Genomic DNA, 22,546 nt, shown 5'->3' on the forward strand with positions numbered 1-22,546 from the left:
TTACTAGATCTAAAGAGAGAGCTATTTCATGATGGGGAAAGAGAAAATAATAATAATAATAATAATAATAATAATAATAATAAACTCCAATGCAATAATAGTGGGAAACTTCAACACCCCACTCAGCATTAAACAGATCATCTAGACAGAAAATTAATGAGAAATACTGGATTTTGGCCAGGCGCAGTGGCTCACGCCTGTAATCCCAGCACTTTGGGAGGCCAAGGCGGGTGGATCACGAGGTCAGGAGTTCAAGACCAGGCTGGCCAATATGGTGAAACCCCATCTCTACTAAAAATACAAAAAAAAAAAAAAATTAGCTGGGCGTGGTGACGCATGCCTGTAGTCCCACCTGCTCGGGAGGCTGAGGCAGAAGAATCGCTTGAATCTAGGAGACAGAGATTGCAGTGAGCCGAGATTGCACCACTGCACTCCAGCCTGGGTGACAGAGCAAGACTCTTGTCTCAGAAAAATATATATGTATATATTGAATTTAAACTGAACTTTAGACCATATGGATCTAACAGTCATTTACAGAACATTTTATCCAACAACTACAGAATGTACATTCTTATCAAAACATGGAATATTCTCCAGGATAGACCCTATGTTAAGGCACAAAACAAGTCTCAACAAATTTTTTAAAAATCAAAATCATATCCAGTATCTTCTGAGACCACAATAGAATAAAACTAGAAAACAATACTGAGAGGAACTTTGGAAACTATACAAATACATGGAAGTTAAGCAACATGCTCCTGAACAACCATTAAGTCATGAAGAAATTATGATGGAAAATTTTTAAAAAATCTTAAAATGGTAATACAACATACCAATACCTGTGGAATAAAACAAAATCAATACTCAGAGGGAAGTTTATAGCAATAAATGCCTATATCCAAAAAGTCGAAATTTCCAGTAGACAATCCAGTAATGCACCTCAAGGAACCAGAAAAGCAAGAACAAGCCAAACCCAGAATTATCAGAAGGAAAAACATAACAAAGATCAGAGCAGAACTAAACAAAATAGAGACTAAACAAAATAAAACAGAGGATCAATGAAAAGTTGGTTCTTTGAAAAAATAAACAAAATGTATAAACTGCTAGCTATACTAGCCAAGAAAAGAACTAAAATCAGAAATGAAAAAAAGACATTACAACTGGTACCACTGAAAGACCGAATATCATCAGAGACTGTTATGAATAACTATATGCTAACAAACTGGAAAACCTAGAGAGAATGGATGAAGTCCTGGACACAAACAGCCTATCAAGATTAAATCAGAAGGAAATAGAAAACCTGAACAGACCATTAACAATTTGTGAGATTGAGGTAGTAATAAAAATAGCCCCCCGCCGGGCGCGGTGGCTCAAGCCTGTAATCCCAGCACTTTGGGAGGCCGAGACGGGCAGATCACAAGGTCAGGAGATCGAGACCAGCCTGGCTAAATACGGTGAAACCCCGTCTCTACTAAAAAATACAAAAAAAAACTAGCCAGGTGAGGTGGCGGGCGCCTGTAGTCCCAGCTACTCGGGAGGCTGAGGCAGGAGAATGGCATAGACCCGGGAGGCGGAGCTTGCAGTGAGCTGAGATGCGGCCACTGCACTCCAGCCTGGGCGACAGAGCGAGACTCCGTCTCAAAAAAAAAAAAAAAAAATAGCCCCCCAACAAAGAAAAGCCCAGGACCACATGAATACAGGCCAAATTCTACCAGATATGTAAAAAACTAATACCAGTCATCCTTAAGCTATTCCAAAATATTGAAGAGGAGAGAATTCTTCCCAACTCATTCTGCAAGGCCAGCATTACCCTGATACCAAACCAGATACGGACACAACTAAAAAAACTAGTCCAATGTCACTCATGAACATAGACACAAAAATCCTTAATAAAACACTAGCAAACTGAATTCAACATCTCATAACAAAGATAGTACACCATTATCAAGAGGGATCTATACTAGGGATCCAAGGATGATTTAACATAAGTAAATCAATAAACATGTACATCACATCAACAGAATGAAGGACAACAACCACATGATTATCCCAATAGATGCAGAAAAAGCATTTGATAAAATCCAACATTCCTTTGTGATTTAAAAAAAAAAAAAAAGCAACTGTCAGTAAACTAGGCATAGAAGGAACACACCCCAAAATAATAAAAGCCATAGATAACAAACCCACAGCTAAATACCGAATGGGGAAAAGTTGAAAGCCTTTCCTGTAAGAACTGAAACCTGCTTTGACCACTCTTATTCAACAAAGTAATGGAAGTCATAGCCAGAGCAATCAGGCAAGGGAAAGAAAGAAAAGCCATCGAAATTGGAAAAGAGGAAGTCAAATTGTCCCTCTTTGCAGATGACATGATCTTACATTTAGTAAAACCATAAGACTGCACCAAAAAACTCTTAGAGCTGATAAGCGAATTCAGTAAAGTTGCTGGATACAAAAATCAACATACAAAAATCAGTAGCATTTCTACACACCAGTAATGAAGTAGCCAAAAAATCAAGAAGGCAATTTCATTTACAGTAGCTACAAAGAAATTTTTTTTTTTTTTTTTTTTTTGAGACGGAGTTTCGCTTTTGTTGCCCAGGCTGCTGGAGTGCAGTGGCGTGATCTCGGCTCACTGCAACCTCCGCCTCCTGGGTTCAAGCGATTCTCCTGCCTCAGCCTCCCGAGTAGCTGGGATTACAGGTATGCGCCACCATGCCTGGCTAATTTTTGTATTTTTAGTAGAGATGGGGTTTCTCCATGTTGGTCAGGCAGGTCTCAAACTCCTGACCTCAGGTGATCCACCCACCTCAGCCTCCCAAAGTGCTAGGATTACAGGTGTGAGGCACCACCCCTGGCCAGAAAATTAAATACCTAGGAATCAGTTTAACCAAGGAGGTGAAAGATCTCTACAAGGAAACGCACTGATGAAATAAATTGAAGAGGACACAAACAAATGGAAAGACATCTCATGGTCACGGATTAGAAGAATTAATATCATTAAAATGACCATAACACAAATAAATGGAAAGACATCTCATGCTCACGGATTGGAAGACTATCGTTAAAATGACCATAGTGCCCAAAGCAATATACAGATTCCATTAAATCTCTATCAAAATACCAATGTTATTTTTACAGAAATAGAAAAAACAATCCTAAAATTCATTTTGAAACCAAAAAGAGCCAGAATAGCCAAATCAATTCTGAGCAAAAAGAACAAATCCGGAAACATCACACTATCTGACTTCAAATTTTATTACAAAGTTATAGTAACCAAAACAGCATGATACTGGTATGAAAATAGACACATAGACCAACAGAAGAGAGTAGAGAACATAGAAATAAATCTACTTATGTTTAGCCAACTGATTTTTGACAGAGGTGCCAAGAACATACATGTGTTGAGGAAGATACCCTCTTCAATAAATGGTGCTGGGAAAATCAGAAATCCATATGAAGAAGAATGAAACTGGATCCCTATCTCATATGCAAAACTCAAGAGGGATTAAAGGCTTAAACAAAAAAATCTGAAGCTACAACCATAATAGAATAGAACATAAGGAAAACCCTTCAGGACATTGGTTCAGGCAAAGATTTTAAGACTAAGACCTCAAAAGCACTGTCAACTAAAACAAAAATAGACAAATGGTCCTATTTTAAACTTAAAAATCTGCACATTAAAGAAAACAACAGAGTGAAGAGACAGCCAGTTGAATGGGAGAAAGTATCAACTATTCATGCAACAAGGGACTGATATCCAGAATATACAAGTAAAATAACAATAAAAGTAATAGTAAATCCATAAAAAGTGAGCAAGGACATGAATAGACAGTTCTCAAAAGAAGACATACAGATGGCCAACAAGTGTGTGAAAAAATGCTCAACATTAGGCCGGGCGCGGTGGCTCAAGCCTGTAATCCCAGCACTTTGGGAGGCCAAGACGGGCGGATCACGAGGTCAGGAGATCGAGACCATCCTGGCGAACACGGTGAAACCCCGTCTCTACTAAAAAATACAAAAAACTAGCCGGGCGAGGTGGCGGGCGCCTGTGGTCCCAGCTACTCGGGAGGCTGAGGCAGGAGAATGGTGTAAACCTGGGAGGCGGAGCTTGCAGTGAGCTGAGATCCGGCCACTGCACTCCAGCCTGGGCGACAGAGCAAGACTTCGTCTCAAAAAAAAAAAAAAAAAAAAAAAAAAAAAAAAAAAAAAATGCTCAACATCACTCATCATCAGGAAAATGCAAATCAAAGCCACAATGAGATATCATCTTATCCCAGTTAGGATGGCTGTTATTAAAAAGGCAAAAAATAACTGATGCTGGCAAGGATGTGGAGAAAAGGGACCTCTTACATACTGTTGGTGGGAATACAAATTAGTACAATCACTATGTACAACATATGGAGATTTCTCAACTAAGAACCACCATACGATCCAGCAGTCCCAGTACTGGGTGTCTATCCAAAGGAAAAGAAAATCGGTATATCAAAGGGATGCCTGTATTCACATGTTTATAATAGCACTATTTACAATAGCAAAGAAGTGCAATCAGCCTAAGTGTCCATCAATGGATAAATGGATCAAGAAATAGAATACTATTCCGCCATAAGAAATAATGAAATCCTGTCATTTGCAGCAACCTGGATGAAACTGGAGGTCGTTATTTTAAGTACAATAACCCAGGCAAAGAAAAACAAATACCTCATATTCTTACTCATGTGAGAACTAAAAAAAAACTTGAAGTCATGGAGATGGAGAGTAGATTGATAGAAACCAGAGGGTATGAGGAGGAAATGAAGAGAGGTTGTTGAATAGTTTCAAATAGAATAAGTAAGTTCTAATGTTTGATAGCAGACTAGAGTGACTATAGTTAGCAAAAATGTATATTTCAAAATAGGATTTTAAATATTTTAGTCACATAGAGATAATGGTATTACCTTGAGTATTTACATACATAGATTGTGTAATGATCAAGTCAGAGTATTTTGGGTAATACTCTCCCTCCCACTCTCTGTTATCTATCATTCTACTCTATCTCCATGAATTCATGTTTTTTTAGCTCCCACATGAGTAAGAATATGAGGTATTTGTCTTTCAGATTGGGATTATCTTTTCAAATGGGAATTGGGGGTTACCGAAGACATAGGGTAACATAAATCATAACTAAGCATTTGATCAAGCCTCTTCTTGGGGATACATGTATACTTTTACAGACTCAACTAGTTAATCAAAATTATTAAATACTCAGTATCTCCTACAGAGAATTTTTTTTTGAGAGTATTAGAGTCTCTACATCTTTTGTGTTCAATATTGTAATGAATCACTTAAAAATGTACAAAGGGTTTTCATATACAGTATACATAAAAATGTACAAAATAGCTGGGCATGGTGGCTCATGCCTGTAATCCCAGCACTTTGGGAGGCTGAGGTGGGCAGATCACTTGAGGTTAGGAGTTGGAGACCAGCCTGGCCAACATGGTGAAACCTTGTCTCTACTAAAAATACAAAAAGTAGCCAGGCGTGTTGGCACACGCCTATAATCCTAGCTACTCGGGAGACTGAAGCAGAAGAATCACTTGAACCCAGGAGGTGGAGGTTACAGTGAGCTGAGATCACGCCACTGCACTCCAACCTGGGTGACAGAGTGAGATTCCATCTCAAAAAAAAAAAGGTAGAGTTGAGAGATAGCTAACATGTTACAAAATAGAGTGATGTGACTAATGGACCGTGAAGAAACTCTAAAACAAAACGGATATATGGATATGTAATCCCCTTCAAAATTATCATCTGGTTATATCCCAACTTTATTGTTAGTAGTATTAAGGTACATTGCAAGCTCCCTTGTTTCTCAAGGTAATACCCAAATACTCTTGACTTGATCATTACACAATCTGTGCATGTAAAACAAAAGAAAAAAGTAAATTATTTGAAGACAACCTACATTTCTACCATCTTCTATTCTTATTCAGACTAAATATTACTAGTCTTCCCATCAGATTTGTAAATGTTCCAAATAAAGCATTAGCGAATGGGTGAAGAAGTGAGCACATTTATACACTCTAGGTGGGAATATAAGTTAATTGAAGTCTTTTCGGAAGGCAGCTTGGCCATAATGATGGGCCAGAAATTTTACTTTTAGAGTACCATTCCGAAGATGTGCATACAAGGATGTTCATCACAGCATTGTTTGTAATAGCAAAAAAATTGTAAATGCTTAAACGAACATCTGTAGAGGACTAGTCAAATAAATCCATACCCTTGATCTTGAACTGCTAAATCTAGTATTTTCCATCTTGTCCCCTATAAGCTTATATGTTTACAGACTGCCTTCAACATGAACCTGTAAGCCACACAAGAAAATCTTTCATTACTTTGTGATCATACCTGGTTTTTTTATCAGAATGTATTAGTTATTTCTAATGGTTCAAATGCCTCACCTTATTCATGCAGGCCTAATTGAATGTCATATTTTTTACTTGTTTTTATTTTATTTATGTATTTACTTTTTGAGACGGAGTCTCGCTTTGTCACCCAGGCTGGAGTGGAGAGGCACGATCTCGGCTCACTGCAACCTCTGCCTCCCAGGTTCAAGCGATTCTCCTGCCTCAGTCTCCCGAGTAGCTGGGATTACAGGCACGCGCCACTATGCCCGGCTAGTTTTTTGTATTTTTGGTAGAGACGGGGTTTCACCATGTTGGCCAGGCTGTTACTTTAACTCCTGGCCTCAAGTGATCCACCCGCCTCAGCCTCCAAAAGTTATTTTTAGGCCAGGCACGGTGGCTTATGCTTGTAATCCTAGCACTTTGGGAGGCTGAGGTGGGTGGATCACTTGAGGCCAGGAGTTCGAGATCAGCCTGGCCAACATGGTAAAACTCCGCCTCTAGTAAAAATACAAAAATTATTCTGGCGCAGTAGCCCGCACCTGTAACCCCAGCTACTCAGGAGGCTGAGGCAGGAGAATCACTTGAACCTTGGAGGTGGAGGTTGCAGTAAGCCGAAATTGTGCCACTGCACCCCAGCCTGGGCGACACAGCAAGACTCCATCTCAAAAAATAATAATAATAATTTTAATTGTGTGTGCGTATGTATAAAATGAATGTACTTTTCTTAAAAATTTTCCATTCTTATTGAGTTTGATGTATGTTTTTCTTTCTTTGTATTTATTTTCTATGTATAAATACCTAAACAATATATACTTTTGGGTTTTTTTGAGGAGGGGACCTTTTTTTTTTGAGATGGAGTCTCGCTCTGTTGCTTAGGCTGGAGAGCAGTCGTGTAATCTTGGCTTACTGCAACCTCCACCTTCTGGGTTCAAGCGATTCTCCTGCCTCAGCCTCCCAAGTAGCTGGGATTACAGGCACACACCACCACGCCCAGCTAATTTTGTGTATTTTTAGTAGAGATAGGGTTTCACCATGTTGGCCAGGCTGGTCTCAAACTCCTGACCTCAAGTAATCTGCCCGCCTTGGCCTCCCAAAGTGCAGGGATTACAGGCCTGAGCCACCACGCCTGGCCAAGGGCAGACATTTTTAAATAAATTTTATACTATGTAACATTCTGCTTTTCACTCTATAGTATCAGTAAATATAGATCACTCTCTTCAATCCTAGTGTTAGAAGATCTTTAAATTGTTAGCAGTCTGATAGGTGAAATATAAATGTCATTGTTTTATTTTGTATTTCTAAGGCTACTAGGGGAATTAAGCATCTTTTTGTGTGTTAATTGGCTATTAATGTTAACAAAATTATTTGTTTCTCATGTTACTATAGTACAGAAAATTTAAATTTTGATGTAGTCAAATACAGTTGACCTTCAAACAACATGGAGGTTAGGGATGCAACCCCCGCCAGCAGTCAAAAATCCACATACAGCTTTTGACTCCCCCAAAACTTAACTACTAATAGCCTACTGTTGACCAGGAACTTTACTGATAACCTAAATAGTAGATGAGCACATATCTTATATATGCATTATATACTGTATCCTTACATAAAGTAAGCTAGAGAAAAGGAAATGTTATTAAGAAAATCATAAGGTAAAGACAACATATTCACTATTCATTAAGTGGGAGTAGATCATAAAGGTTTTCATCCTTGTCATCTTCACGTTGAGTAGGCTGAGGAGGAGGAGGAAGTGGAGGGGTTGGTTTTGCTGTCTCAGGGGTGGCAGAGGCAGAAGAGGTAGAGGAGATGGAAGGGAAGGCAGGAGAAGCAGGCACACCAGTGTAACTTTTGAAAAAGTGCATGTATACGATCTGGTGGGCCGTTACAAAAATTAATTTTTTAAAAATCTGCATGTAAGTAATGTAAGTGGACCTGCACCATTCAAACCTGTGTTATCTGTGGGTCAGCTATATATCAGCCTGTTCCTTTTCCTGGTTTTGGTTTTTGTAACTTGTTTAAAATAGCTTCTCTCCCTCTTATTCATAAACATATTCTCCTGTCTTCTCATGATACTTTTATAGTTTCTTTTAATATTTAGACCTTCAGTACATCCTAAAATTTTGTGAATGATTTGAGTGTAAAGACCTAACTTTTTTCCTCAAATATATAATTGTCCCAATTTATTAATAGTTCATCCTTTCCCACTGATTTGAAAGGCCAGCTTTATTATATATGAAATTTCCAAACATTAATATACATATATTCATACACAAGCATATGTGCCAGGCATACATATACATATATGTTGGAATTTAGTATAAAGACTGGCCACCATTCTCTCCCATTGGTGTATTTGTCTCCCATGTCAATACCACACTGTTTGATAACTACCAGTACAAGTACCTCCATTTGTCTTTCTCTTTCAAAATTGGTTTGGTCATTCTTGTACATTTATTCTTCTATATTAACCCTTCATTATTTAGATGTTTAAGAAGATAAGGGAAATTTTTTCCATCATTGGGGGATATTCAAAAAGATAAAGACTTTGAGAACAGCTTCAAAAACGGGGGCTCAAAAATATTTTTAGAAGTTGGAGGTATAACCAGATGATAATTTTGACGGGAAGTATATATCTGTCTAGTTTTGGAGTTTTTTTTTTATGGTTCATTAGTTACATCACCCCATTTTGTAATGCATTAGCCATCTCCCAGTTTCGTACATTTTGATGTAATGCTGTATATGTAAACCCTTTGTACATCTTTAATTCATTAAAATGTTGAACACGAAAGGTGAAGATAGAGACTTGACACCCTCAATTTCGCTCTAAGAGATACAGAGCTTTTAATGATTTTGATTTTGATTAACTAGTTCTGAGTCTGCAAAAGTATACACTTATCCCCGAGAAGAGGCTTGATCAAATACTTAGTTATAATTTACATTACACTATGTCCTCAGTAACCCCCAATTCCCAACAAGGAAATGAAATTAAATTCAGCATGTCCTGCATTATCCTTGCATTCTTATAGAAAATCTTTCAGATGATCCAATGGTTTTAACTTCACAAAAACTGAGGTTTACGAAGAGGAAGCAATTCAGGAAGCACCAATGGTAAACTAAAAGTAGGATGTCCTGGATATGATTCCAGGCCTATGTGGAACTTATCCCTTCCCTACTCCCACTGTGGCATTCCCTCCCCTCTTTCTTTTACTGCTTCAGATCCATAGTAGCAGAGAAATTCTAACTGATGCAAACTGGCTTCAGATCCCACAAGGTTACCAATTACTGGCTGTGGTACATGGGCCTCATATGTAAAAGGGAGACAATAAGCAATAATATCTTTCTCATAGGGTTATTGTGAGGATTCAATGAAATCCTTTAAAAACACTTAGAACATTAGCCAGGCATAGTGGCACATGCGTGTAGTCCAAGCTACTTGGGAGGCTGAGACAGGAGGATCCCTTGAGTCCAGGAGTTTGAGGCTGCACTGCAGTCCTGCTTGGGCAACAGAGTGAGACCCTGTCTCTAAACAACAAAACAAGCCAGGCGCAGTGGCTCACGCCTGTAATCCCAGCACTTAGGGAGGCCAAGGCAGGTGGATCACTTGAGGTCAGAGTTTGAGACCAGCCTGGCCAACATGGTGAAACCCAATCTCCACTAAAAATACAAAAATTAGCCAGGTGTGGTGGCTGGTGCCTGTAGTTCCACCTACTCGAGAGGATGAGGCAGAGGGATTGCTTGAGCTCAGGAGGCAGAGGTTGTAGTGAGCAGAGATCACACCATTACACTCCAGCCTAGGTGATGGGAGTGAAACCCTGTCTCAAAAAAAAAAAAAAAAAAAAAACTTAGAACAAGCTGGGTGTGGTGGCACATGCCTATAGTCGCAGCTACTTGGGAGGCTGAGGCAGGAGGATTGCTTCAGGCCAGGAGTTCGAGTCTAGCCTGGGCTAGCAAGACGCCATCCCCAAAACAACAACAAAATCACACTTAGTGCATGGCACATTAGTCAGCTCTATTTAGTATATCTGTTGTTGTCATCATTAAGTAATCAACACATCATTAATAGTGTGTGCTGTTAAGTCATTTAACTTTTCTAGTCCTCAATTTTCTCCGCTGTAAAATGGTATGGCTTAACTAGATGATCTCTGAGGTTTCTGTTAGCTCAGTCTATAATTCTGTGATTTGGAATGTATATAAAGTAGTTCCTCCCTAGGTCTAGGAAAGTTTTCTTTCCCTACCTATACTTATTAAAAGGAGCAACTTTGCTTCCTTAGTACATGACAATGTGCTTTTTCAGAAATCCCCTGAAAAAAGAAATGTGGTTAAATTTTCCTTGACTAGAGAGGTTTCATTGCCAGCATTTTTAGCAGGAATGAAATGGAGAGTATAATTTATTGGAAGTACTGTGAAGAGAGGGAAGGAAATGGCGTCGAAGTCCATTAACTTTGGTTAATGGATAATTTGATCATGCTCCTTGGTAAGGAGCATATATGGAATGATGACACAATAAAAAGTTAATATTCATTGAGCATTTTCTATGTGGGAGGCACTGTGCTAGCATGTATTATCTCATTTAATCTTTGCAACAACCTCACTAGATAGATATTCTTATAATCCCCATTTTGCAGTTGAGGAACATGAGGCACAGAGAGATTAAGGAAATTCCTTAACATCACACAGCTAGATGGTGATAGAGGTGGAATTTGAACATATATAATCTGATTCTAACACCCATGCTCTTAAACCATTATGCTATACTGAATTGATTCCAGGTACGGCATCAATTGGTTTAAATAACTAGAATGCTTCAAATGAGGACATACGATTTAACAACTAACGATCCTATGAAAAAGTTGAAAGATGAATATAACGAACATCGCATACATGTTTATCAATTAACATTTTGCTCCGTTTAACTTATCTCTATAGAAGATCTCCTTTTCAAAAAAGCAAATGGCAGACATCATGGTGCTCCAATGAACAAGGACAGTCTCCTAAATAACAATACCATTATCACAGACAAGAACTATAACAATTAGAACAAATTTAATAACCTTTAGTTTGCTTTTTAGATAAGTCAAATCTTTTAGATCATTGAAATTGCATTGCTAAAAAACAAACTCTTACCACGATCTGATTTTTCTCTCTTCTCAGAAATCATATTCCATGCCCATCAGCATTGAATTTCAGCGGAGATATGCAACAATTGTTCTAGAGCTTGAACAGCTGAACAAGGACCTAAACAAAGTTTTGCATAAAGTTCAACAGTATTGCTATGAGGTAAGTGATATGTATAGATTTCCCTCCATATTTTTATTTAAAGCTTAATCCTTTTACCTTCACACTTTAGAAAATCCATACCAAGCCAATATCTTCATAAAGTCCTTTAGCAAAACTGTATTATATGAAGTTTCTTACTCCTCCCAGCATCAGTGTTGAAGAGTGCTTTATACATAGAAAGCTGTCAATTTTGAGTTTTTTGGTTCAAGATACAAATAAGGCCCTCCAAAAAACTTTGGAAAAATCCAGAAAACTAATTATTCTTAATTCCACTACCCCAGAGACCAAATTTTGTTGTTGTTTCTTTTTCTTTCTTTCTTTCTTTTTTTTTTTTTTTTTTTGAGACAGGGTCTTGCTCTGTTGACCAGGCTGGAGTACAGTGGTACAGTCTTGCAATCTTGGTGAACTACAGCCTCAACTTCCCCAGGCTCAAGCTATCCCCCAACCTCAGCCTCCTGAGTAGCTGGAACCACAGGTGCACAACATGCCCAGTTTATTTTTGTAGAGATGAAGTCTTGCTATGTTGCCCAGGCTGGTCTCAAACTCGTGGGCTCAAGCGATCCTCCTACCGTGGCCTTCCAAAGTACTGAGATATAGGCGTGAGCCACTGTGCCCAGCCCCAAAGAGCAAATTTTGGTCTATTTCTCCTTAGTCTTTTTTGGTGTTTTGTTTTGTTTTAAACAATACATGCTTTTTCTCATAAAGTTCTGATCATGCTGGCTATACAATTTTGTTGCCTTCTCTTTTAAACCTTAAATTAGCATTAGAACTATGAATTCTTGAATTTCAAATACATAGATAACAGGGTTATTTGTGAATTTTCATTCACATGTGATTATATGAGAGTGGTTCAACAATTGAGTTTCCTACTACAGAGTAAGAATTAAAATGATTCAGGTGAGTTTAAAATGCTCCTGCATTTGCATACTTTGAGGTTGTGTGTTTCCAGGAAAGCCATCTCTGTTTGTGACATCAGATTCTTTTTTCGTTTGTTTGTTTTGAGACGGAGTCTTACTCTCTTGCCCAGGCTGGAGTGCAATGGCACAATCTCAGCTCACTGGAACCTCTGCCTCCCAGGTTCAAGTGATTCTCCTGCCTCAGCCTCCTGAGTAGCTGGGACTACAGCTGTGCACCACCATGGCTAATTTGTTTGTATTTTTAGTAGAGATGGGGTTTTACCATATTATAGGCCAGGCTGGTCTCAAACTCCTGACCTTTTTTTTTTTTTTTTTTTTTTTTTTGAGACGGAGTCTCGCTGTGTCTCCCAGGCTGGAGTGCAGTGGCGTGATCTCGGCTCACTGCAAGCTCCGCCTCCCGGGTTCACGCCATTCTCCCGCCTCAGCCTCCCAAGTAGCTGAGACTACAGGCGCCCGCCACCACGCCCGGCTAGTTTTTTGTATTTTTAGTAGAGACGGGGTTTCACCATGTTAGCCAGGATAGTCTCGATCTCCTGACCTCGTGATCCACCCGCCTCGGCCTCCCAAAGTGCTGGGATTACAGGCTTGAGCCACCGCGCCCGGCCAAACTCCTGACCTTAAGTGATCCGCCCTCCTCGGCCTCCCAAAGTGCTGGGATTACAGACGTGAACCACCATGCTCAGCCGTGATATCAGATTTTTTTTTTTTTTTTTGAGACAGAGGTTCACCCTTGTTGCCCAGGCTGGAGTGCAGTGGCACAGTCTTGGCCCACTGCAACCTCCGCCTCCCGGGTTCAAATAATTCTCCTGCCTCAGCCTCCCAAGTAGCTGGGATTACAGGCATGCATTACCATACCCAGCTAATTGTATATTTTTAGTAGAGACGGGGTTTCTCCATGTTGGTGAGGCTGGTCTCAAACTCCCAACCTCAGGTGATCTGCCTGCTTCAGCCTCCCAAAGTGCTAGGATTATAGGCGTAAGCCACTGCGCCCAGCAGTATCAGATTTTTAAACAGTTGGCTTATTTTCCTAATGGTTGTCAGTCATCCACATAACAATATGCATTGTATTAGTAAATAGATTTTCTCCCCTAGACTAGCAGCTATTCACAAGACATGCAGACTATGCAGTCCAGGATGACACATAACAAAGCCTATGGTACATGCAGAAACGGGTTGCTCATCAATCTTTTTGTAGTACCCAAGGCCATTTGTGATAGGCTCCTTTCCTAATGAAGTAAAGTGATGTAATCCTCTCAAAACTCTTAAGGAACTACAATATAGAAGTTATAGTAATAAAGAACATATCAGAGAGTACACCATGACTAAGCAATTCTACTTCTCAATATATACCAAAAAGATACATCAACATGTATTTACCAAAATACATATACTAGAATATTCATAGCATCACTGTTCATTATAGCCAGAAATCACAAACTACCCAAATACCCATCAGTACTACAATTGAATGATAAACATGGTATAATTACACAATGGAAATGCTACCCAGCAGTGAGAATGAAAGAACTCAACTACAACTCAGCGCCATGGATGGATCTCACAAATACAATGTTGAACAAATAAAGTCAGGCACAAGAGAATATATCATGTATGATTACATTTTTATAAAACTGAAAAGCTAACCTCTGATGCTAGAAGTCAGGATGGTGGTTACCCTGAGGGAGGTGGTACTGGAAGATGACATTATCAGGGGGTCTGGGGCATTGGTAGTATTCTGGTTCCTAATCTAGTTGCTGACTTCTCATTTTTGAGAATGTTTCATTTGTGAAAACTCATTAGCCTGTACACTTCATGATTTGTGTACTTTTATGTATTTATGTGTGCTTTAATTTAAATTTTACAAAAGTATTAGAGGATACAGTTATTCATTGAAGCAGTATTGGTAATTATAAAGTGTTAGAAATAAACATAAATGCCCACACATAGGAAACTATTTATGGTACATCCACACAATTGAATATTATGCTGCTGTAAGAGAGGAAGCTCTCTACTTTACTGATATGGAGTGATTTCCAGGATGTGTTATTAGATGCAAAAAGCAAATACAAAAATACACATACATATTCCAAAGTATATTACCTTTGGAGTAGGAAATAAGTGGAAATACTATATATATGTATCAGCTTAATTTTTCAAAAGGAAACACAGAAAGGATATATTAGAAACTAATTTGGGAATGGGGTAGGAGTTGGTGAGTAAGAAGGAATGACATTTTTCTGAGTGTTCATTTCCCCAACAAATACAAGTAAACTCTAAAGTGTAGTACAAACAGAAATAAACGAACCTAACTATATTTCAAACGAGTGACATTAACTTACTGTTACTGAAGGGGATAAAAACTGATTCAGATAGCTTGAACATAGCATAGGTTGAGCATCCCAAGTCTGAAATGCTTCAAAGTCCAAAATTTTTTGAGTGCCAAAGTGAAACTCAAAGGAAATGCTCACTGGAGCATTTCGGATTTTGGAGTTTTGTATTTGGGATTCTCAACCAGTAAGTATAATACAAATATTCTAAAATTTTAAAAAATCCTAAATCCAAAACACTCTCTCTTTTTTTTTTTTTTTTTCTTTTCTTGAGATGGATTTTCGCTCTTGTCCACCAGGCTGGAGTGCAGTGGCGCAATCTCGGTTCACTGCAACCTCCGCCTTCCGGGTTCAAGCGATTCTCCTGCCTCAGCCTCCCCAGTAGCTGTGATTATAGGCACGTACCACCATGCCCAGCTAATTTTTATATTTTTAGTAGAGACGGGGTTTCACCATATTGGCCAGGCTGGTCTTGAACTCCTAACCTTAGGTGATCCACCCACCTTGGCCTCCCAAAGTACTGGGATTACAGGCATGAGCCACCACGCCCGGCAGCAGTTCTGAAACTCTTACTGTGTACTCTAGGACAGCAAAGAAGCAAGTAAGTATATTGAACTTGGGAGGCAGAGGTTGTAGTGAGCTGAGATCGCACCACTGCACTCCAGTCTGGGCAACAGAGTGAGACTGTCTCAAAAAAAAAAAAAATTGAGGATAATGGAAGCCAGGTTTCTCACTGTTGAAGAAGGCAGTTATGAAGAGGGAGAAGACTAGAGTGAACCCTGTGGCATTAGATGGGAATAGGGGGAATCAGTATGAATTCATGGTTTATTTTATCTTTATGATACAAGTATAAGTGAGTGTATATGTCTGCTGAGAGGGCCAAAAGCAATACACCCTAATAGCAAAGAACACACCTAGACCCAGATCTTGGTCTCTCAACTCTGTTCTCCAATTTTAAAAAGCAGGACTCCTTGAAAAAGAGACTGATTCCAGACCTGGGGCAGAGAAAGAAGATGAGCCTGGCCCACCTTATTATGCCAAGGAAGTAAAATGTGCCCCGAAATTATGGGGACGTGTCAAAAAGAGCCAGCTTGACAGGGTTCCCACTGGCCAAATCTGGGACAATTTGAGCTTCAGAATAAATAAATATAGTAAGAGATTATAACCCATAGAATAAAAGTTATATCAGTATGGGTTCATACTAATTCATTTTTTAAGGGAAACTACTTTGTAGTAAAATGCCAGCTAATAAATACAGAAGCAGTGTTAAGAGTGAGAAAAACACCATTTTGCAACCATCATAGTAATAATTGATATAGACAAGAATCATCAACAGATGCTAAAATTGGTAGGTAGAAGTTTGATGACAAATAGGATGTTTACATAGCCTCAAAGTATCTCTTCACAACTACTTAGTACTTACAAAAAGGAAATCCTTTACTGTAGGGAAATCTGGCAGACACTTACCAATTGATCAAAGAGAACATCACCAGTAATGGGACAGGTCAACATCACGTGCCTTCTAATAAAGATACCAGAGAACCCAGCACCATGTTTGTAGTATTTCTGCCCAAAAATGCGTAACTTCAGTCTAATCATAAGGAAACAGACAAACCCACATTGGGGGATATTACACAAAATAATTGGCTCGTACTCTTCAAAAATACCAAGGAAATACAAACTGGATTGATTAGAGGTAATGAGGCACAATGTTTGCAACTTATTCTTAAATTACTAATGGGAAGAATTATACATTAACAGAGATCAAATGGCAGATCAAATGTAGTAAAACATAAACAGTGAATCTGAGTAAATGTTATCAAGAGTTCTTTGTTTTATTCTTTTAACTTTTTTTAGAAGTTTGAAATTATATCAAAATTAAAAGTTACAAAAAATAGAAAATAAATCCGAAACTGTTAAAGAAAAAAACTTGTAAGGTAAAAGTACCATTTTAGTTTAAATGCTAGTTTTATAAAAATTAAAATCTGAAAAGAGGGCAGAAACACATACAGAAATAATCATGGCTTCTTGAACATGCATCTCATGCTTCAATCATCTGTATTCAGCTTGCTCCAGACCAGGGGCTCCAGCCTGCAGATCAGCCAACAGATATGAGACGCAGGTGTGAGGAAGAAGCACAGGAAATTGTTCGGCATGCAAATTCCTCAACAGGACAGCCCTGTGTGGAAAATGAAAATCTGACAGACTTAATTTCCAGGCTTACAGCTATTTTGTTACAAATTAAGGTAAGTCTTAGAGAAAATATTTTCTTAATTTGACACAAAGCAACACATGCTGACTTGTTGCTAAGAAATTAATTAATTGATTCTATCAGGTATTTTATGACTGTATTTGAACTATAATTCAATTAAATTTTGAAACTTTTTTCCCTTTAGTGTCTAGCAGAAGGAGGAGACCTGAATTCCTTTGAATTCAAATCACTTACAGACTCATTAAATGATATCAAGAGTACAATAGATGCTTCTAATATCAGGTAATTTGTTAGGTACACTCTAATCATTTTAATGTGAAGTTCATAGTGATTTTCTGTCCAAGTTTTAAGAATTATGCATATTTGTGAAGTACTCATATATTATTATCCATTAAATATATTTTTAAGAGCTTTTCACTTATATCCAGCCTATTGACAGAATAGAAATTTCACATGGATTTTGTATATAAAGAAATCAAGAGATGTATTTAGGTTTGGGGTTAGCATGGAGGTTCAGCTTAGAAGTAGAGCTTCCCCAGTCAGTGAGAGGCTCATCTTCTCCTTCCAGCCCACATGGCTCCTTTGCTTCTTTAGAGCATATTTGTTCAACTACTACTGAAGTAGAATTATGGCTAATGTATTATAGGAGATTTATTCCTTCCCTAAGATTTATCATAGCTGTTTCCTAACTAAAATTCAGCTCTTCCTTTTTTAAAAATTATTTCTTAATTTTTTGAAATAAAGTAGTTAACCATGTTTCTTCTTTCTCTAGTTGCTTTCAGAATAATGTAGAAATCCATGTTGCACATATTCAGAGTGGCCTGAGCCAGATGGGAAACTTACATGCCTTTGCAGCAAATAACACCAACAGAGACTGAGTAAAGATTTCATTATTCCAACTGCACGGGACATTGTTTTTGAGAAGTTCTTTTCCTTTATATAGGCTTCCAACACCAAATAACCTAACTGCTGGAAAACAAGGGAAATTTAAATCTCCAAATAAGGCATTTTAATAGACTGTACTGCTTCTTAAACCAGCATTGCTGACCAGCATTATATTTATTTTTCTTTTATTATTCTGATGCAGTAGCATTGCTTATGTTACATATGTTTATATTCACAAATATTTTTAAACTGAAATATCTGAACATAATATAATTTCGTGGAAGAATACATTGACCATTTTTTTTAATGTGCATGAATTCACCGCAACACAATGCAGACAACTGCTGCAATGGAGAGTATGAAGAAACCTGGTCTTTTTGTTCATGTCGGTGGCAGTGTGGAAATTCCATCCAGAAAATTACAACTCCACTTAATTTAGTTGATCACCATCTCAGTCTTCAAAAGATAACATCATGAGGTGTGGGAAGTCCTAGTTTTAAGGAAGCCACTGAAATATAGATGGGAAATGTGGACTATACAAGTATATGTTATATATACTTGCAGTGTGACATGGTTCTATAGATCATTTTATAATAATAAATATTTTAATTTATCATAACTTATATAAAAGAAACCTTTGCTGTTTGTTGAAAGAAAATGAAGGAACAGGAAGAAAGGTGCAAAATGCTAAATTTCTGCAAATGGATTTGGCATGTCTTCCCGTCAGTTCAGGTCAAAAGTGCATTGTTATGAGATTTATTTAAAAAAAAAAAAAAAAGACTGATAACACACTATTTTCATATTTTTTTTTTTGTTTATTTGCACAACTTTTAAACCAGATTACTGGTTAAAATCCAACAGTACACAATTTATAAAGTAAAAAGATTTTATAAAGAAAACAAATATAATAACCAGTGCTGTGAAATGCAGAAGAAAGGCTTGTTTGGGTTGTTTTTCTTTTTTAGGAAAACCTTGCCTAAAATGTTAATCTTGTAAAAAGTATGTATTTGGAATTTTCTTCATTTTAATATAGAATATTATAAAGTCAAAATATAATAAATTTTTTTCAAATTTGGAGTTTAAGATATAGCTGTAGAGGTGGTTTTAATTCCTTTAGATGTCTCATAAAATGAGACTTTTTATATGTTAATGTATAATAAACAAGATTATTTTCCATTTGGAATTTTTGTATAGTTTAAAAAGGCTTCTGTATTCTTTGTTGGTATTGTGCCACTGCAAAACTTTAGTGCAGAGTTTATATTTAGCTAAACTGTTATGTTAATTAAGAAATGCATAAATCTTCTATTCTTAATATTTGTAATTCTAAATAAATTGATCTATGAAAATTATTTTCTATATTTTCATTTAATTCAAGTCGATATGCATACCTTCTGTTTAAAAAGTTTTGAAGAATTATAATTTCCATTAAGTTATATTTTTAGGGGAAACAGTACAAATTACCGAGCCTCTCTGAAGTATCATACCATCCAATGGTATGGATTTTATTTATTACCATACCATCCAGTGATATGGATTTTGTTTATTGCCATACCATCCAGTGGTATGGTATTGAGCAGGTAAGTTATTTGGCCTGGTATAGACCTAGTGAAAGGTTGATTGCAATATATTCTGCCTAGAATTGGGTAAGTATTTTGTGCATTTTTTCTTTTACATTCTTTTTTTTTTTTCTCTGTCACCCAGGCTAGAGTGCAGTGGTGCAATCTCGGCTCACCGCAACCACCAGCTCCCGGGTTCAAGGGATTCTCCCGCCTCAGCCTTCTGAGTAGCTGGGATTACAGGCACGCGCTGCCACGCCTAGCTAATTTTTGTATTTTTAGTAGAAACAGAGTTTCACCGTATTGGTCAGGCTGGTCTCGGACTCCCGACTTCAAGTGCTCCACCCGCCTCAGCCTCCCAAAGTGCTGGGATTACAGGCATGAGCCACCACACCCGGCCTCTCTTATATTTCTTAAGGCTTACTTGTCACACTTAAATAGTACCTCATTTTATACATATTTAATTGAGCACTGTTTGTCTTTCAGTGCCTTCATGTGTTGACAGCAGGGACTGTGCTGAAGAATACAGTTGAATTTTATTTCTGCTTAGGGAGGAAGAAATCTGTATTTCAAAGTAGTCATGTTGGGTCAGCCATACATTGATTTGAATGATATGCCACTGCCTAACACACTTCTGGAGCTCTAAAGAAAGCTATCAAAGCCAGATTGAGCAAATATGCAAGCACATACATGGCTTTTTTTATATATAGATTTGGTTCTGAGTTACTTTAAGCTAGTTCCAAAAGTCACATTCACTCGTAACCACTGAGAATCTACAAAAAGATTTGCCCATTAGCATTTTTGAATCCATGCACCTCTCTCCATCTTCATTACCACCACTACTTGCAGCCCAGCTGCCATCGTCAGTGACCTGGAACACTGCAGTTGTCTTCTAACATCTCCCAGCATCTACTCAGCCCTGTTCAAATGCAGCCAGAGGGATCATCTTAAAATGCGGAATTAATCATGTTATCCCTCTGTCTATAAATGTTTTTAAAATCTTCATTTGGCTTTCAGGACAAATTCAAAACTCTTTTACAAGACCTATAAAGTCATGCATGATCTGCCTCCCTCCCCAACTTCTTTATCTGCTCACTACTTCACGGGGTCTTGGCACATGCAGTACCTACATTCCCTCTCCTTTCCTTGGTAACTCTTGATCATTTTCTAGATCTCACCTTCAGCATCACTTGTTCAAGGAAGATTTCCTTGACCACAACACATCTCCTATTATAATGTCTCCAGATCATATCTCTCTCCTTCCAGTACTTGTCACATTTGCAATTTAATATTAATATTTCCTGGAGGTCTTTTGTCTCCCTACTGGCCTCTGCTCCATGAGGGGAGGGACTGTTTCTGTTTTTGTTCACCATTTATTTCCAGGTCCTGGTAAAGTGCCTGTTCATGGGCAACAAATAAATATTTGTGTAATGAGTGGGCAAATGAGAGTTTAAAAAAGGTCTAAGCATCATTAATATCATCAGAATAAGAGTGAGGTCTTCCGTGATGATTTCTTTGAAAGATGAGACAGTAATGACTGGCATGTAGAAATTCTGACTTGGGGATTGCTTTTAAACCTATCACATTACTTTATCATCAGCATCATTAGTCCTGACTAACAAGACCAGTGCAGTATAGGAGTATGGTGGTAGACTAATGGGTGGGCTGAGTTTGAGTCCTGGCCATGCCATTTATAAGCTGTACAGTTATGAACCACTACTTAGATTCAGTTTCTTGATTTTTAAAGTAGGAAGATTAGTCCCTGTCTTACATGGTAGGTGTGAGAATAAAATAGATAATGTCTGTAACACATTTAACAGTTAGGGACTCTTAGAAAGTTTGAGAGAGCTGCAGGCTACTTCGTAGAGGATCCCACAATTTAAAATGTGACAACAGGATTTACATATTTGTAGATTTTTACAGTTGTTCACTGGGGAAACAACATAAAACAATATAAAAGCAATAATACAATAATTACAAGATTTTTTCGTAAGTGCGATTCTTAGTGGACCATAATTTAAAGTGTTATATGTCTTTCAGTTTTGTGAATGTATTTGTAGTATGTCATTTGGCCATGTCACAAGTTTAAATGTGATTGTGAGACCTCCTGAGCACCTCCAGGATGGGCCCTGAGCATAATGTTAATAGCTAATGTTTATCAGCTCATTTTTGGTTTCAAACAGTTTTCAAAGAATTGAGAAGTACACTTTGCTGCTAAGGCCTCAACTATGTTCTCTTGGCTGCTTTTTGTTGGGGGGATGGCAGGGACAAGGTCTCTGTCACTCAGGCCAAGTGCAGTGGCACGCTCCTAGGTCACTACAGCCTTGAACTCCTGAACTCAAGCAGTCCTCCCACATCAGCCTCTCGAGTAGCTGGGACCACAGGCACATGCCACCATGCCTGACTTTTTTTTTTTGAGACAGAGTCTCACTCTGTCACCCAGGCTAGAGTGCAGTGACCCAATCTCGGCTCACTGCAGCCTCTGCCTCCTGGGTTCAAGCAGTTCTCCTGCCTCAGTCTCCCGAGTAGCTGGGACTACAGGCTCCTGCCACCACGCCCGGCTCATTTTTGTATTTTTAGTAGAGACAAGGTTTCACCATGTTGGCCAGGCTAGTCTTGAACTCCTGACCTCAAGTGATCTGCCCACCTCGGCCTCCCAAAGTCCTGGGATTACAGTGTGAGTCACTGTGCCTGGCTTTTTATTTTTTTGAGACAGGGTCTTGCTATGTTGTCCAGACTGGTCTCAAACTCCTGGGGTCAGACAGCCTCCCACTTCAGCCTCCCAAAGTGCCGGAATTACAGGCATGAGCTACTGTGCTCAACTTCCTGGTTGGTTGCATGCTTGCTTTTTTCCTAAACTTATAAGTGCTTGGAAACTCTTGGTTGGTTTTTGTTATTTTTGTTGTTGTTTTTATTTTTTGAGATGGATTCTTGCTTTGTTGCCCAGGCTGGAGTGCAGTGGCGCGATCTTGGCTCACTGCAACCTCCACCT

At 38.4% G+C, this 22,546-nt stretch overlaps 1 protein-coding gene across 3 annotated transcripts in view; it reads left to right on the top strand.

The window, feature by feature from the left end:
* The window catches only part of LIN9 (lin-9 DREAM MuvB core complex component), an 88,867-nt gene extending 69,520 nt beyond the window's left edge, over positions 1-19,347 (top strand). For all 3 annotated transcript variants that reach the window (XM_050757509.1, XM_050757506.1, XM_050757508.1), the window contains 4 exons: positions 11,532-11,657; positions 16,968-17,147; positions 17,298-17,395; positions 17,886-19,347. In XM_050757509.1, the coding sequence (XP_050613466.1) occupies positions 11,532-11,657; positions 16,968-17,147; positions 17,298-17,395; positions 17,886-17,991 (510 nt within the window). In that variant the 3' untranslated portion in view covers positions 17,992-19,347. The remainder of the gene's footprint in view (positions 1-11,531; positions 11,658-16,967; positions 17,148-17,297; positions 17,396-17,885) is intronic.
* The last annotated feature ends 3,199 nt before the right edge of the window (positions 19,348-22,546 follow it).

Source organism: Macaca thibetana, chromosome 1 (genome assembly GCF_024542745.1).
Source record: "Macaca thibetana thibetana isolate TM-01 chromosome 1, ASM2454274v1, whole genome shotgun sequence".
NCBI classification, from domain to species: domain Eukaryota; kingdom Metazoa; phylum Chordata; class Mammalia; order Primates; family Cercopithecidae; genus Macaca; species Macaca thibetana.